The following is a 17,703-nucleotide window of genomic DNA, read 5'->3' as shown; positions in this document are numbered from 1 at the left end:
GGGGATGCTTCTGTGTGGTCTGGGGGTAGGAACATTGTTGTTGGACAGGGAGGAATGTATTGCTTGGGAAATCTGTTTGTGGACAAGGTCTGCAGGATAGTTGCGGGAGAGGAATGCATTGGTCAGGTTATTGGTTTAACTGTTGAGGGATTCGTCACTGGAGCAGATACATTTACCACGAATACCTAGGCTGTAGGGAAGGGAGCGTTTGATGTGGAAAGGATGGCAGCTATCAAAGTGAAGGTACTGTTGTTTGTTTGTGGGTTTGATATGGACAGAGGTGTGGATGTGAGCTTCAACAAGATGAAGGTCAGCATCCAGGAAGGTGGCTTGGGTTTTGGAGAAGGACCAGGTGAAATTCAGATTCGAAAAGGAGTTGAGGTTATGGAGGAAATTAAGGAGTGTTTCTTCACCATGAGTCCAGACCACGAAGATGTCATTTATAAACCTATACCAGGCCAGGGGAAGCAGCTGTTGGGTCTTCAGGAAAGCCTCCTCCATGCGGCCCATGAAGAGGTTGGCATAGGACGGAGCCATCCTGTTTCCCATGGCCGTTCCCCTGATTTGTTTGTAGGTCTGGCCTTCAAAAGTGAAGTAATTATGGGTGAGGATGAAGTTGGTAAGTGTGATAAGGAACGAGGTTTTTGGAAGCTCTTCGGGTGGATGTTGGGAGAGGTAGTGCTCAAGGGCAGAGAGACCATGGGTATGTGGGATGTTTGTGTAAAGGGATGTAGCATCTATGGTGACAAGAAAGGTTTCAGGTGGGAGAGGAGTGGGAATGGATTTGAGGCATTCTAGGAAGTGGTTTGTGTCTTTGCTGTAGGATGGGAGTCTGCGGGTGATAGGTTGGAGGTGCTGGTCTACCAGAGCTGAGATACGTTCGGTTGGGGCTTTGAAGCCTGCTACAATGGGATGGCCAGGATGGTTCTCTTTGTGGATTTTGGGTAATAGGTAGAAGGTAGGGGTACGTGGCTCAGGTGGAGTGAGTAAGTCTATGGAAGCCATTGTGAGGCCTTGTGAGGGACCTTGGATTTTTAGGATTTTTTGCAGCTCAGTCTGGATGGAGGGAATGGGATCCTGGGTAACAGCTTTGCACTCCAACACATCCTTTCATCCCGCTGGACTGAACCTACGTTAAACAACCTCAATCCCATTTACTCTTCAGTCTTCTTCTCTTTCCCTTTCCTCTTTAGCCATTCACGCATCTTTTCATCCTACATAGTTGTGTTTATCTTTACACTATATACCTCTTTACTTCTGTATGCATCCTCTTTGGTTTGAAGCTGGCACAGTACTTACAGTAGAATATCTTTGGCTTCCCTCTGACAACCATGCCTCCATCCTTGCTACCCTCCCTATTTTCCTTTCCCTGTTGCTTCATAACCTGGGTTGTGAGTAACTGAATCTCCTTTCCCTCCTTCCCTTTCTTTCCCCTCTCTCCTCCCCGATGAAGGAACATTTGCTCCGAAAGCTAGGAACGTAAATTTTCGGTTCTGTTTTATGTGTTTTATGTGTATCTATCGGCTGTACTGAGCTGAGGTAAGTACTGGCCAGCCCCTCTATCTCTTTGTTAGTATTTGTTTCACATCTCATATGAGATTTTCCATTAATCATTCAGTTAATTATCCAGACTGTTGTTCCTGCAACTACTAAAAAGGTTGCTGAAACACTTCAAGAAGCATAGTTTATTCTGGCTTCTCCACTGATACCCTTCAATTGTGTCTGCACCTATGGTACAGCTACGTGTCGCTGAGGCATATAAGCCATCTCACTTCGGCAAGGTTCCTGGTTCATAGGTGTGGGGAGTTCCTGTTTTAGACTACTAACTGCTTTAGTCATATTCATTTTCTGTGAAGTTCAATGTTATGAATATCAGGGACAATGCTTTGGTACAGAAACTAATACAGTTGGTTTGAATCTCAGGTTTGCAGAACATTTTAATTGTAATAAGGAATGACTTAATTAAATAAAACAATTTTGGTCTCTCCCAGTTCATAAGCACACAGGGATATGGACAAAATCCCATTTGTCTACCATGTTATATGAAGTAAGGCTTCTGCTATCGGTTTGGCATGTCAACAAGACCACATTTACATATTGCTTACAAACTACAAAATAATCCATCTACTATTGTATGTCTATTCTAACCTATGTTTCTAAACACATCTCTTATCAAAGAAATAATAAACGCGTCCTTCAATTTCAGTTTTTCATTTCCTGCAATTCTTTGTTTCTGTTCCAGACACCAATGCAGAAAGCGCAGTCCCTAATTGGAGACATGGGAGTTACATTTAACAATGCGGTAAGATATAAATAGTTGTTTCTCTTTAAATGGTAAGAAAACTGCAGTAAAAAATAGTAGAAAACTCGGTATCACACAGGTTAAGAGTTAAGTTTTAAAAGTGAATAGTATTAGAATGCCTTTAATTTGGAAATTAATCAATTTTCACACATAAAGAAAACCAAGTGAAAGAAAAACTGTGAGACACATATCAATCCCAAATTACTATTGCAGTTCAATTTGTACCTTCTCTAAACATTCTACAATTTTGTAAATGACTTTTTTGACACTCGCGCATGCACGCGAGTGCGCGTGAGCGTGTGTGTGTGTGTGTGTGTGTGTGTGTGTGTGTGTGTGTGTGTGTGTGTGTGTGTGTTTTTATGATCTTCTAATTTGTAATTTACCACATTTTTTTAGAAATCATGTACTTTATCAATAAAAACTATTAATTTTACTTTATATTTTGTTCCTGTTTCAATGAACAAATTTATGTTGCTATCAGCTTTTTCATACTTCATACCCAGGTTTGACACCAGACACACAATGCATTCCTACAGGCTGCTTGGTCTGAATTTATTTTATCTAAGTAGTCTCTATTGTGCTCTCCATCCATCCCAGTTATTCTCTGGCTTTCCTTGTTTCTTGCACCAGTATCATTTATCATCTTTTTGCAATATTTGTTCACATAATCATTGTTGTTATGTTATGCATGTTATAAATTTCATGATGTCATTTTACTTAGTGGTATTCTTCTAGCCCTTCTCTTCCTCTCTTTCTCCTTCGTTAAATGGCTCCTAAGCCAATCAGTTCTTTTTGCCTTCTTCTTTCCTGCTAACTACCACAATCTTTCACAGTCACCAAGGTTTCTATTCTCATCCTGATTGCAGCCCTTTATGATCCTTCATTTACTTGATAACAGACTATTGTAATATGACCATTTTATGAGTTTACTGTTCTTGTTGTCCTTCCCACCACAGCATATGACATCTGATCACCTTCTCATACCACTTAACATGGAATGACATTAGATTTCATGATGGATCCTACCTCTGATGACTTTTTGGAAACCTGTCTCAGCAGCTATGGTCACTAACACACACTTTTACAATGGCCCTTGACTCAGAGACAGCCAGTTTGAATCCTGGTGGTTAAAATACACTCCTGGAAATTGAAATAAGAACACCGTGAATTCATTGTCCCAGGAAGGGGAAACTTTATTGACACATTCCTGGAGTCAGATACATCACATGATCACACTGACAGAACCACAGGCACATAGACACAGGCAACAGAGCATGCACAATGTCGGCACTAGTACAGTGTATATCCACCTTTCGCAGCAATGCAGGCTGCTATTCTCCCATGGAGACGATCGTAGAGATGCTGGATGTAGTCCTGTGGAACGGCTTGCCATGCCATTTCCACCTGGCGCCTCAGTTGGACCAGCGTTCGTGCTGGACGTGCAGACCGCGTGAGACGACACTTCATCCAGTCCCAAACATGCTCAATGGGGGACAGATCCGGAGATCTTGCTGGCCAGGGTAGTTGACTTACACCTTCTAGAGCACATTGGGTGGCACGGGATACATGCAGACGTGCATTGTCCTGTTGGAACAGCAAGTTCCCTTGCCGGTCTAGGAATGGTAGAACGATGGGTTCGACGATGGTTTGGATGTACCGTGCACTATTCAGTGTCCCCTCGACGATCACCAGTGGTGTACGGCCAGTGTAGGAGATCACTCCCCACACCATGATGCCGGGTGTTGGCCCTGTGTGCCTCGGTCGTATGCAGTCCTGATTGTGGCGCTCACCTGCACGGCGCCAAACACGCATACGACCATCATTGGCACCAAGGCAGAAGCGACTCTCATCGCTGAAGACGACACGTCTCCATTCGTCCCTCCATTCACGCCTGTCACGACACCACTGGAGGCGGGCTGCACGATGTTGGGACGTGAGCGGAAGACGGCCTAACGGTGTGCGGGACCGTAGCCCAGCTTCATGGAGACGGTTGTGAATGGTCCTCGCCGATACCCCAGGAGCAACAGTGTCCCTAATTTGCTGGGAAGTGGCGGTGCGGTACCCTACGGCACTGCGTAGGAGCCTACAGTCTTGGCGTGCATCCGTGCGTCGCTGCGGTCCGGTCCCAGGTCGACGGGCACATGCACCTTCCTCCGACCACTGGCGACAACATCGATGTACTGTGGAGACCTCACGCCCCACGTGTTGAGCAATTCGGCGGTACGTCCACCCGGCCTCCCGCATGCCCACTATACGCCCTCGCTCAAAGTCCGTCAACTGCACATACGGTTCACGTCCACGCTGTCGCGGCATGCTACCAGTGTTAAAGACTGCGATGGAGCTCCGTATGCCACGGCAAACTGGCTGACACTGACGGCGGCGGTGCACAAATGCTGCACAGCTAGCGTCATTCGACGGCCAACACCGCGGTTCCTGGTGTGTCCGCTGTGCCGTGCGTGTGATCATTGCTTGTACAGTCCTCTCGCAGTGTCCGGAGCAAGTATGGTGGGTCTGACACACCGGTGTCAATGTGTTCTTTTTTCCATTTCCAGGAATGTATTTTATGCTCATACCTGAGGAGAGCTGGGAGACACAAAATTATAAATCACCAGAGTTTGTGTCAATATGTTGATCGTGCTTGCCATATAATTAAGAAAATTAATGGTATAATATAGGGATCAGGAAAAATGAATTTGGATTCCAGAGAAATGTAGGAACACAAGAAACAATTGACAACATAATCTTGGGCTCAGGGAAAATCGGTTTGGATCCTGGGAAATGTAGGAAGATGCAAGGCCATACTGACCCTATGACTGAAGAAAGGCAAATCAATATTTATAGCATTAGCTTTTGATGATGATATCTGTAATACATGCTTTGAAGTTCTGCAGGTATCAGGGTGTAAAATACAGGGAGAAAAAGGTTATCCATAACTTGTACAGAAACCAGACTGCAATTAGGAGTCTGTAGATGTGAAAGAGAAGCAGGAATTGACAAGGGATTTAAGCAGGGTGGTAGCCTGCTCCTGGCATTATTCAGTCTAAACACTGAGCAAACTGTTAAGGAAAACAGAGAGAAATTCGGAAAGGGAATGAAAATTAAGGGAGAAGAAATAAAAACTTTGGGATTTGCTGGTGACATTGTATTTCTGCTAGAGATGGCAATGGAGTTGGAAGAGCAGTTGAATGGAATGGTTATTAATTGAAAAGAGTTTATAATATGAACACAAACAAAAGTAAAACAATGGTAATAGCATGTAATCACCTTACATCATGTTACATTGAGAGAATTAGTTTAAGAAATGAGAAACTAAAAGGAATAGATGAGTTTGCTGTTTGGGTGAAAAAATGACTGAAAATGGAAGAAGAAGAGAGCATATGAAATATAGATTGGCAATAGCAAGAAAAGCATCTTTGAAAAATAGAAATGGGTTAACATTGAATATAAATTTAAGTGTTAGGAAGTCAGTTATCAAGGTACTTGTGTGGAGAGCAGCCTTGTATAGAAGTGGAACATAGATGATAACAATTCCCCCAACAAGAGAATAAAACCTACAGTGAAAACTGAATGTTGAAAAGTAGATCAAATAACTAATGAGATGGACTGAACTGGACTGGAGAAAAAAGGATCAGCTGGTTTAGTACATAACCTAAAGTGCAAGTACTTGTCAACTTGGTAATGGAGAGAACTGTGAAGGGTAAAAATACTGGAGTACAGTAAGTAATTTCAAGAGGATGTAGGCTGCAGCAGTTTAGCACAGATGTAGAGGCTTGTACAAGACACACTGGCATGGAGAGCTGCATCAAACCACTCTTCATATCGGAACCACAACAACAATAACAATGATCTTGAACTAAATTCCATATTTCTCTACAGTGTCACTTGAAGTGAGGTTATGTGGCACTGTACCATTAGGTGGACAATATCACAAATTATGTTAATCAGTTTGTTGCTAGCAAGACAGTAAACATTATTGTCACAAAGAGAAACATACACACTAGAAAAATTTATTTTTTTGGGAAAAGACACTATCAGAAATAGAATAGAATAAAAATTCATCTGTGTTGCAAAAGCTTTTTGAAGAAGCTAGACTATTAAATATTATGGGCAAAATATTCAATATTCTGAAAGGTTCTGAGGTCTACCAGCTTTTTGATGCTAGAGACGTGTCTTTACTTTTCTAGCTATCAATTCTGTAAACCATGTGCAGACACTTTTATTATTGTTTCTTTCCTTTCTCAGATGTTATGTCTGGTTAAAAATGGAAAGTGACATGGACCTTGATCAAGCGTGACTTTCCTTTAACTGTCCGGTATATGTTACATTGCATTTAGGAACTTTCGGGTAATTGAACATGTATCAATAATTATAGATTTCTGTAGTTGTATATATATGTTTGGATGTAGCTGTATTGCGTTGATGTACTGGTGGATATTGTGTGGTATGACTCCTGTAGCTGATAGTATAATTGGTATAATGTCAACTTTATCCTGATGCCACATGTCCTTGACTTCCTCAGCCAGTTGGATGCATTTTTCAATTTTTTCTCCTGTTATCTTCTGTATATTTGTTGTATTGGGTATGGATATTTCAATTAGTTGTGTTAATTTCTTCTTTTTATTGATGAGTATGATGTCAGGTTTGTTATGTGGTGTTGTTTTATCTGTTGTAATTTTCTGTTCCAGTATAATTTGTATTCATCATTCTCCAGTACATTTTGTGGTGCATACTTGTATGTGGGAATGTGTTGTTTTATTAGTTTATGTTACATGGCAAGTTGTTGCTGTATTATTTTTGCTACATTGTCATGTCTTCTGGTGTATTCTGTATTAGCTAGTACTGTACATCTGCTTGTGATGTGATCTACTGTTTCTATTTGTTGTTTGCAAAGTCTGCATTTATCTGTTGTGGTATTGGAATCTTTAATAATATGCTTGCTGCATTATCTGGTGTTTATTGTTTGATCCTGTATTGCAATCATGAATCCTTCTGTCTCACTGTATATATTGCCTTTTCTTAGCCATGTGTTTGACGCGTCTTGATCGATGTGTGGCTGTGTTAAATGATACGGGTGCATGCCATGTAGTGTTTTCTTTTTCCAATTTACTTTCTTCATATCTGTTGATTTTATGTGATCTAAAGGGTTGCAGAAATGGTTATGAAATTGCAATGGTGTAGCCAATGTATTTATATGAGTGATTGCTTTGTGTATTTTGTTAGTTTCAGCTCGTTCTATATGGAATTTTCTTAAATTGTCTACCTGTCCATAAAGTAGGTTTCTTATGTCAATAAATCCCCTTCCTCCTTCCTTTCTGCTTAATGTGAATCTTTCTGTTGCTGAATGTATGTGATGTATTCTATATTTGTGGCATTATGATTGTGTAAGTGTATTGAGTGCTTCTAGGTCTGTGTTACACCATTTCACTACTCCAAATGAGTAGGTCAATATTGGTATAGCATAAGTATTTATAGCTTTTGTCTTGTTTCTTGCTGTCAATTCAGTTTTCAGTATTTTTGTTAGTCTTTGTCTATATTTTTCTTTTAGTTCTTCTTTAATATTTATATTATCTATTCCTATTTTTTGTCTGTATCCTAGATATTTAGAGGCATCTGTTTTTTCCATCACTTCTATGCAGTCGCTGTGGTTATCCAATATGTAATCTTCCTCTTTAGTGTGTTTTCCCTTGACTATGCTATTTTCCTTGCATTTGCCTGTTCCAAAAGCCATATTTATATCATTGCTCAATACTTCTGTTATCTTTCGTAATTGGTTGAGTTGTTGATTTGTTGCTGCCAGTAGTTTTAGATCATCCATGTATAGCAAATGTGTGATTTTGTGTTGGTATGTTCCAGTAATATTATATCTATAATTTGTATTATTTAGCATGTTGGATAGTGGGTTCAGAGCAAGGCAGAACCAGAAAGGACTTAATGAGTCTCCTTGGCATATTCCATGCTTAATCTGTATTGGCTGTGATGTGATATTATTTGAATTTGTTTGCATACTAAGTGGGGTTTTCCAATTTTCCATTACTATGTTTGGGAACTGTATCAATTTAGGATCTACCTTGTATATTTCCAATATTTGTAGTAACCATGAGTGAGGGTACACTATCAAAAGCTTTTTGATAATCAATGTATGTGTAGTGTAGTGACCTTTGTTTAGTTTTAGCTTGATATGTCATCTCTGCATCTATTATCAGTTGCTCTTTACATCCTCGTGCTCCTTTGCAGCAGCCTTTTTGTTCTTCACTTATAATTTTGTTCAATGTTGTATGTGTCATTAATTTCAGTGTAATGACTGAAGTTAATTTTGTATATTGTTGGTAGGCATGTTATGGGGTGATATTTTGCTGGGTTTGCTGTGTCTGCTTGATCTTTAGGTTTCAGATAAGTTATTCCTTGTGTAAGTGTATCAGGGTCCATGTATGGGTCTGCAATGTAACTGTTAAACAATATATATATAATAGAGGGAAATATTCCACGTGGGAAAAATATATCTAAAAAGAATATATCTAAAAAGAAAGATGATGAAACTTACCAAACAAAAGCGCTGGCAGGTCGATAGACACACAAACAAACACAAACATACACACAAAATTCTAGCTTTCGCAACCAATGGTTGCCTCGTCAGGAAAGAGGGAAGGAGAAGGAAAGACAAAAGGATATGGGTTTTAAGGGAGAGGGTAAGGAGTCATTCCAATCCCGGGAGCGGAAAGACTTACCTTAGGGGGAAAAAAGGACAGGTATACACTCGCACACACACACATATCCATCCACACATACACAGACACAAGCAGAATTTTGTGTGTATGTTTGTGTGTCTATCGACCTGCCAGCGCTTTTGTTTGGTAAGTTTCATCATCTTTCTTTTTAAACAAAATATATATATATATATAAAAAAAGAAGGAAACCCACTTCCTTTCGTCTTCCCCTCTCCTTCCCTCTTTCCTGATGAGGCAACAGTTTGTTGCGAAAGCTTGAATTTTGTGTGTATGTTTGTGTTTGTTTGTGTGTCTATCGACCTGCCAGCACTTTTGTTCGGTAAGTCACCTCATCTTTGTTTTTTTATATATATATATATATATATATATATATATATATATATATATATATATATATATATATATATATATATATATATATATATATATATATATAAAAACAAAGATGCTATAACTTACCAAACGAAAATGTTGGTATGTTGATAGAGACAATAAAGAACACAAAAACACACACACAAATTTCAAGTTTTCGCAACCCGAGGTTGCTTCATCAGGAAAGAGGGAAGGAGAGGGAAAGACGAAAGGATGTGGGGTTTTAAGGGTGAGGGTAAGGAATCATTCCAATCCCAGGAGCGGAAAGACTTACATTAGGGGGAAAAAAAGACAGGTATACACTCGCAAACACACACATATCCATCTGCACATATACAGACACAGGCATACATATGTAAATGCAAAGAGGTTGGGCAGAGATGTCAGTTGAGGTGGAAGTACAGAGGCAAAGATGTTGTTGAATGACAGGTGAGGTACGAGCAGTGGCAACTTGAAATTAGCGGAGGTTGAGACCTGGTGGGTAATGGAAAGAGAGAATATATTGAAGGGCAAGTTCCCATCTCCGGAGTTCTGATAGGTTGTTGTCAGTGGGAAGTATCCAGATAACCTGGACTGTGTAACACTTTACCCAAGCCTGCCAACCCAAAGTTAGGTACAGATTTATTGATGACATCTTCATGATCTGGACTCACAGTGAAGAAGAGCTCCATAATTTCCTCTCCAACCTCAGCTCCTTTGGTTCCATCAGATTCAGCTGGTACTACTCCAAATCCCATGCCACTTTCCTTCACGTTGACCTCCATCTGTCCAATGGCCAGCTTCACACATCCGTCCACATCAAACCCACTAACGAACCTCCATTTTGACAGCTGCCACCCATTCTATATCAAACGGTCATTCCCCTACACCTTAGGTCCTCGTGGCAAACGAATCTGCTCCAGTCCTGAATCCCTGAACCACTACACCAATAACCTGAAAACAGCTTCCGCATCCCGCAACTACACTCCCGACCTGGTACAGAAGCAATTAGCTAGAGCCACTTCCATATCCCCTCAAACCCAGAACCTCCCACAGAAGAACCCCAAAAGTGCCCCACTTGTGACAGGATACGTTCCGGGACTGGATCAGACTCTAAATGTGGCTCTCCAGCAGGAATACGACTTCCTCAAATCCTGCCCTGAAATGAGATCCATCCTTCATGAAATCCTCCCCACTCCACCAAGAGTGTCTTTCAGCCATCCACCCAACCTTCGTAACCTCTTGGTTCATCCCTATGAAATCCCCAAACCATCTTCCCTACCCTCTGGCTCCTATCCTTGTAACTGCCCCTGGTGTAAGACCTGTCCCATGCACCCTCCCACCACCACCTACTACTCCAGTCCTGTAACCCGGAAGGTGTACACGATCAAAGGCAGAGCCACGTGTGAAAGCACCCATGTGATTTACCAACTGACATGCCTACACTGTGAAGTCTTCTATGTGGGAATGACCAGCAACATCCTGTCCATTCACATGAACGGACTGGTTACTTCCCACTGACACCAACCTATCAGAACTCCGGAGATGGGAACTTGCCCTTCAATATATTCTCTCTTCCTGTTACCCATCAGGCCTCAAATTCCACTAATTTCAAGTTGCCGCTGATCGTACCTCACCTTTCATTCAACAACATCTTTGCCTCTGTACTTCCGCCTCAACTGACATCTCTGCCCAACCTCTTTGCATTTACATATGTCTGCCTGTGTCTGTATATGTGCGGATGGATACGTGTGTGTGTGCCAGTGTATACCTGTCCTTTTTTCCCCCTAAGGCAAGTCTTTCCACTCCCGGTATTGGAATGACTCCTTACCCTCTCCCTTAAAACCCACATCCTTTCGTCTTTCCCTCTCCTTCCCTCTTTCCTGATGAAGCAACCATTTGTTGCGAAAGCTTGAATTTTGTGTGTATGTTTGTGTTTGTTTGTGTGTCTATCGACCTGCCAGCACTTTCGCTTGGTAAGTCACATCATCTTTGTTTTTAGATGGAATGTTTCCCTCTATTATATTCACATGTTAAATAATTTAGTTAGATGTGAATGTGTTGAGGTGAACTTCTTTAGCCAGACATTTGCTGTTTTATCTTTTCCAGGGGATTTCCAATTGTGCGTAGAATTAATTGCTCGGGTGACTTCATTTCGCACAATTATCACTTCAGGTATTTGTGGTATCATCTTGTATGTGTCTGTTTCTGCTTGTATCCACCGTGCATGTCTGTTATGCTGTATCGGGGTTGACTATATGTTATCCAGAAGTGTTCCATGTCTGTTATGTTTGGTGGATTGTCTATTTTAATGTGTGTGTTATCTATTGTCTGGTAAAATTTCTTTTGGTTTGTGTTGAATGTTTGCTTTTGTTTCCTTCTATTTTCACTTTTTTTTGTATCTTCTAAGTCATTTGGCCAATGCTTGTAATTTCTGCTTCTTTTAATCTAATTGCTCTATCGCTTCTTGTTGTGAGATTTTACCTAACCTTTTTCGTTTTTTGTCTAATATTTCATTTCTTATAAATTGTGTTAGCTGTCCGATGTCTTTTCACAGTTTTTCTATTCTGATCTGTAGCCTGTGTTGCCATGCTGGTTTTTTGGGTTTCTTCTGTGTATTGGTTGGTTCTGATCTCTGCCTAGTGCGTATATTTAGTGTAGTGAGTGCTCCTACATAAACCAGTAGTTGTAACTCTTCCATAGCTGTATTTTCATTTATTTTGTTATGTATAATTGTGTTGATAGTTGTTGTTGTTGTTTCGACTTGTAGGTTATTTGGTGGTCTATGCAAGAATGGTCTAATGTCTGTATTTCTGTCTTTGTATTCTATATATGTCAGCTGAAATTTTTCTTCTACATCTAACATGTGTGTCACTTCGTGTTCTATTTGTGCTTGTTCTGATGGCTGTCTTAAGATTTCATTTTCCTATGATTGTTTAATTGATGTGTGTTATTCTTTGTTTGTTCGCTCTGGGATGTTTGAGTCCATTACTGTATTTTCTTCTTCTTCTGATTGCACATTATTTTGTTCCAGTATTTGTTGTACTTGTTGTTTGATGTTTTCTAATTCTGACTGGGGTATCCCGGTATTTTTGATTATTACAAGGATCTGATCAGCTAGTCGTCGTTTGTTAAAAATTTTAATTCTGGGTATCTGGTAATAAATGTTGTGTATACTTGTGATCTGTATCTAGTTGTGTTGGTTGCTTGGTAATAACAGAACACGAGGTGTTGGTTAACTTCATCTGACCATCTCATCCTCTGTCTTTTTTTTCCTTCTAGAGTGGTTGCAGGAAGCATATCCTGCAAAACACCTCTATTTGGATTTAAATCATTTTCCGTGTGGCTAGCAGTGTCGTTATCATTGTGGACGGGCATAGGGTTCAAGCGTTATCCCCAACCATGACAGCGCTTGTCCGAGGCTTCATTAGTTCTGTCCTGAACCAACTAATCACACTAATAGAGGGGTTAGCCCTATTAGTGGTTTGTTATTTTTGTCGCCTTTTACGACTGGCAGAACATACCAGAGGCCTATACTTTTCCCAGGCCTCCACAGGGTTTATTATTATTATTATTATTATTATTATTATTAACAACTAAACAAATTTGATTGCCTGAATGTTGATGATTATTAGATATCACCCACTTTTTGCTCACAAAAGTGAGACGCACAAGACATATGGCTCTGTATTTACATCAGAATAACTTGCACAAGAGTTAAAATGCTGTCTTTGAGATGAGAAAAAGTAGCAACAGTCTGATGGACAGACAAGAGAACCATCTGCATCTCTGTCACTATTCACAACACTGAAATGAGAAAATCATCCATTTCCTCAACCAACTCTGCACAGTTCCTTTCCCTTTACTACACGGTGCCCTGCCCATCACTACTGATGTCACCTCCCTGTACACTAACATTCCTAATGACCATGGCCTTACTGGTATCGAACATTACCTTTCCAGATGCCCTATGGATTCCAAACCAAAAACCTCCTTCCTGGTCTCCATGACCAACTATATCCTCACCCACAATTACTTCTCTTTTGAAGGCATTACCCACAAACAAATTTGCAGTATGGGTACGGGCACCCACATGGCACCATTCTATGGTAACCTATTCATGGGCTATCTAGAGGAATCCTTCCTAAAAACCCAGAATCCTAAACCCCTCACCTGTTTCAGATTCATTGATGACATCTTTGCTATCTGGATTTTAGGTGAGGACACCTTATTCACATTACCCCAGAACCTCAACAACTTCTCCCCCATTTGCTTCACCTGGTCCTACTCAACCCAAAAAGCCACCGTCCTAGATGTTGACCTCCACCTCAGAGATGGCTACATCAGTACCTCCATCCATATCAAACCTACTAACTACCTGCAATACCTCTACTTCAACAGCTGCCACCCTTTTCATACCAACAAGTCCCTTCTGTACAGCCTAGCCACGCGTGGTTGTCACATCTGCAGTGATGAGCAGTCCCTCTCTAAATATACCAATGGTCTCACTGAAGCCTTCACTGACCATAATTCTCCTCTCATCCTTGTACAAAAACAAATCTGACTTGCCTTATCTTTCCAGTCTCCCACCACCTCCCAAAGTCCCACAGTCTGGCCACAGAGGAACATTCCCTTTGTAACTCAGTAGCATCTGAGACTGAAGCAACTGAATTACATTCTCCGCCAGGGTTTCGATTACTGCTTGTCCTGCCCTGAAATGAGAAATGTCCTACCCACTATCCTTCCCAACCCTCCTACCGTGGTATTCTGCCATCCACCGGACCTACACAATATACTCGTCCATTCTTACACAACCCCTGCTCCCAATCCCTTACCTCATGGCTTATACCCCTGTAATAGACCTAGATGCAAGACCTGTTCCATACATCCTCCTACCACCAATTACTCCAGTCCGGTCACTAACATCACCTATCCCATTAAAGGTAGGGCTACCTGTGAAACCAGTCATGTGATTTACAAGCTAAGCTGCAACCACTGTGCTCCATTCTATGTAGGCACGACAACCAACAATCTGTGTGTCCACATGAACGGTCCCCATCAAACTGTGGCCAAAAAACAAGTGGACCACCCTGTAGCTGAACACGCTGCCAAACGTGATACCCCTCATCTCAATGACTGCTTCACAGCCTGTGCCATATGGATCCTCCCCACCAACACCAGCTTTTCTGAATTGTGCAGGTGAGAACTTTGCCTGCAATACTGCCAATGTTCCCATAACCCTCTTAGCCTCAATCTTTGTTAGTGACTGTCCTTACCCATCCAGCCCCTTCCCTGTCCCCATTCCAGCACTACACAGCCGTCACTTCACTGCCACACTCAGTCTTTTAATTTATTTTTATTTTTATTTTTATTTTTATGTCTCTCCTTTCTGCTACTTACCCCCTCCCCCCCTCTGCACATTCTCTCCTACCTTCCATCCAAACTGCAACACTTCACTGTCTCCACTCCCACCATACTATCTCTCCCCCTCCCCACCCCAGCCTCCTCCTTACCCCCACCCAGTCGCCACTCCCATCATGCACTCGTGCTGCTGCTCGCAGTGTAGTTTCAGCTGTCTGAGGCCACAGACGAGTGTGCAAGTTGTGCTTGAGTGAGAGTGTGTGTGCGTGTGTGTGTGTGTGTGTGTGTGTGTGTGTGTGTGTCTACTGCCGACAAAGGCCTTAATGGCCGAAAGCTGTGTGTGAATCTTTTTGTTGTGCCTATCGCGACTCAGCATCTCCGCTATATGGTGAGTAGCAACTTTCCTTCTCTCGTATTGTTACATTCCATCCTGGATTTTCCAGTGTTTGATTTCATAAAAAAAAAAGAGGTGGATAGGAGAAGTAATACCACACCAATAGGGTATCAATGGAGTGTTTTGAATATTTAAATACTTAGCTAAATTCAACAAATAAAGGAAAGAAAATATTACAAGACAATATTTTTCCAGCTTATCAAACTTTTGTTGTGAAGTGTATTTGTAGTGTTCAGTACAACTATGATACAGCCAATGAAGGTGAGTTCTGTGTTACTATTATTGTAAACAATACATTAAAGGCATCAAATCATGTATTTTCAGCAACAATTCCAGATGGTGGAATGAGCAGCATTTCCTACGGAAAAAAATGGAACAAGTACATTACTGTAACACTTTAATCTAGCTGATGTAGGTGAGAGGAATGCATTGTTTTACATATTTGTTGCTGCAGCATGAAAATCATTAGTTTCCACAGAAAAGTTCCAATTCAAACCGTTATCAGATCAGCACCCTGTACACAACTTAGAAGTTGTAGGAGACTTTAGTTATCTGTGATGTACTGGCTCTCATTATATTGCTGTACATACATACTTCATAGATATTGGATGAGAATGAGCCAGGACCAAAGAGAAAAGGGAAGATAAGGAACAGGAGAGATAAAAAGGTAGACAAAGGACTTATTTAGAACCTGTTACTATAATTGTAGGAAATACAATAGCCACTTTTCTTTTCCAGTTTGTTACAACTCCTGTTTGCTGCCCAAGCAGAACATCAATTATCAGTGGACTTTACCAGCACAATCATAGAACAGTTAACAACACAGAGGAAGGAAACTGTTTTGGAGAAAGATGGAGAGAGGAGGTTGAGCCATATGCATTTCCTACAGTTCTAAATTCAGATGGCTATAGAACATTTTATGCAGGAAAATATCTCAATATGGTAAGTACAAATTTTACACCATCATAAAATGTGATGTGCAGTGAACATAAAATTAACATCTCTTGCACAAGATTTGATGCAGACCCAGTAACCCATAATGGCAATTTTTACTAATTTCACTTTCTATCACATGCAGAGGCTAACAGAGGTTTTGCCATAGTTTCAATTCCTCCTCAGAAATGTATGTCTTTTAGCATGAATGATTTTGATGGAAAATTTTGTTGAGAGTAGTACTGCACAACTTAACTGAAAAAGAACATCAAAATAATGTGTCAAATAATCTGTACTTACTCTAATGTCCTCTGAAACTGTTGATTGCTAATGATGTTTTGTATGTTGCATACAAATTCTATTTCTCAATAGGAGTTTGGATGCTCCAAAGGTTTTGTGGATTGGAATTTTCACACAGTGGCTGATGATGTAGGTTACTGCTACAAAGAAGCGTGGAAAACTTGGGAAAATGGAAATGGAAAACATTTTAAGTGCCATTTTTCACAAAATGCATTTTCAGTGCTTTTGTGTTCTCACTACTTTGTTCCATGTCCCTAGACTTGACCAAGGGAAAAGCCACAAAGAAAGTCTTTCAAACATATGTTAGTGGATGGCACATTGTCTTTGTATCAACCTGGAGTTCCAAAATTAAAAAGATATGAGGAGTAGTATTTTCATTTGTGTACTTGTATCATCACAAATAAAATGTATTGCCTCAGTATTAATGGCACTTGCATCGAAATTTCTTTCCTGATATTTTGTAGAAAAATTACATTTTTGAGACTGTGGCTGAGTACAATATATAAGCTGATTCTGGCACACGAAGAAAACAGCAATCAGCCACTGTCAATAATGATATTTATTTATGCAAATCACATCATTACTAGTTTTCAACTGATAAGTTCATCTTCAGATAGCTGTTTATGCTTGTATTGCATTTTTTGTTGTTTACAGTAGCTGTTGGGAAAAAAACAGCCAACATCTAATGTAAACAACAATATGCATGCACATATAAACATGAACAGCCATCAGAAGGTGAACCTGTCAGTTCAAAACTGGAAATGGTACAATTTGCAGAAACACAATAGCGTTATTAATCATTTCTAGTTTCTGTTGTCTTCTTTGCAAGAATCAACATGTAAAAACTTTCTTATTAACACTTAGAACCAGTCAGTTTCCTGAGCATATTATTAACACAGTTTCTGTTTCTAATAAATCTCATTATTTTTTGCAATCATTTGGTTAGCTGCATAATTCTGTGGCATCAGACTATCTTCTCAATTCTACTCACCAAGTGGTGGCAGAACACACACATAAAAGACAGTTGTAACTGGCAAGCTTTTGGAGCCAATGGCTCCTCTTCTTCAGGCAGAAGGGTTGAAGGGGAAGGAAGAGGAGTGAAGGAAAAGGACTCAAGAGGTCTAGGAAAAGGGGTAGATTCTGGGAAAGTCACCCAGAACTGTGGATCAGGGGAGACTTACCATACACAGAATGAGAAGGAAAGATTTATTGTTGGGGACTGCATCAGACAAGATTTGAAAATGTCAAATCTCATCTGATGCAGTCACCAACAATCAATCTTTCCTTCTCATCCTGTATGGTAAGTCTCCCCTGATCCACAGTTCTGGGTGACTTTT

The 17,703-nt window shown here is 40.6% G+C and overlaps 1 protein-coding gene across 1 annotated transcript in view; it reads left to right on the top strand.

Annotated features, from left to right (window-relative positions):
• The window catches only part of LOC124775995 (N-acetylglucosamine-6-sulfatase-like), an 85,027-nt gene that overhangs the window by 25,260 nt on the left and 42,064 nt on the right, over positions 1-17,703 (top strand). The window contains exons 2-3 of the mRNA XM_047250837.1: positions 2,243-2,302; positions 15,872-16,075. Coding sequence (XP_047106793.1) covers positions 2,243-2,302; positions 15,872-16,075 — 264 coding nt within the window. The remainder of the gene's footprint in view (positions 1-2,242; positions 2,303-15,871; positions 16,076-17,703) is intronic.

The sequence above is a fragment of the Schistocerca piceifrons genome, chromosome 2, assembly GCF_021461385.2.
Source record: "Schistocerca piceifrons isolate TAMUIC-IGC-003096 chromosome 2, iqSchPice1.1, whole genome shotgun sequence".
NCBI lineage: Eukaryota > Metazoa > Arthropoda > Insecta > Orthoptera > Acrididae > Schistocerca > Schistocerca piceifrons.
This window is presented reverse-complemented; position numbering and strand designations above follow the sequence as displayed.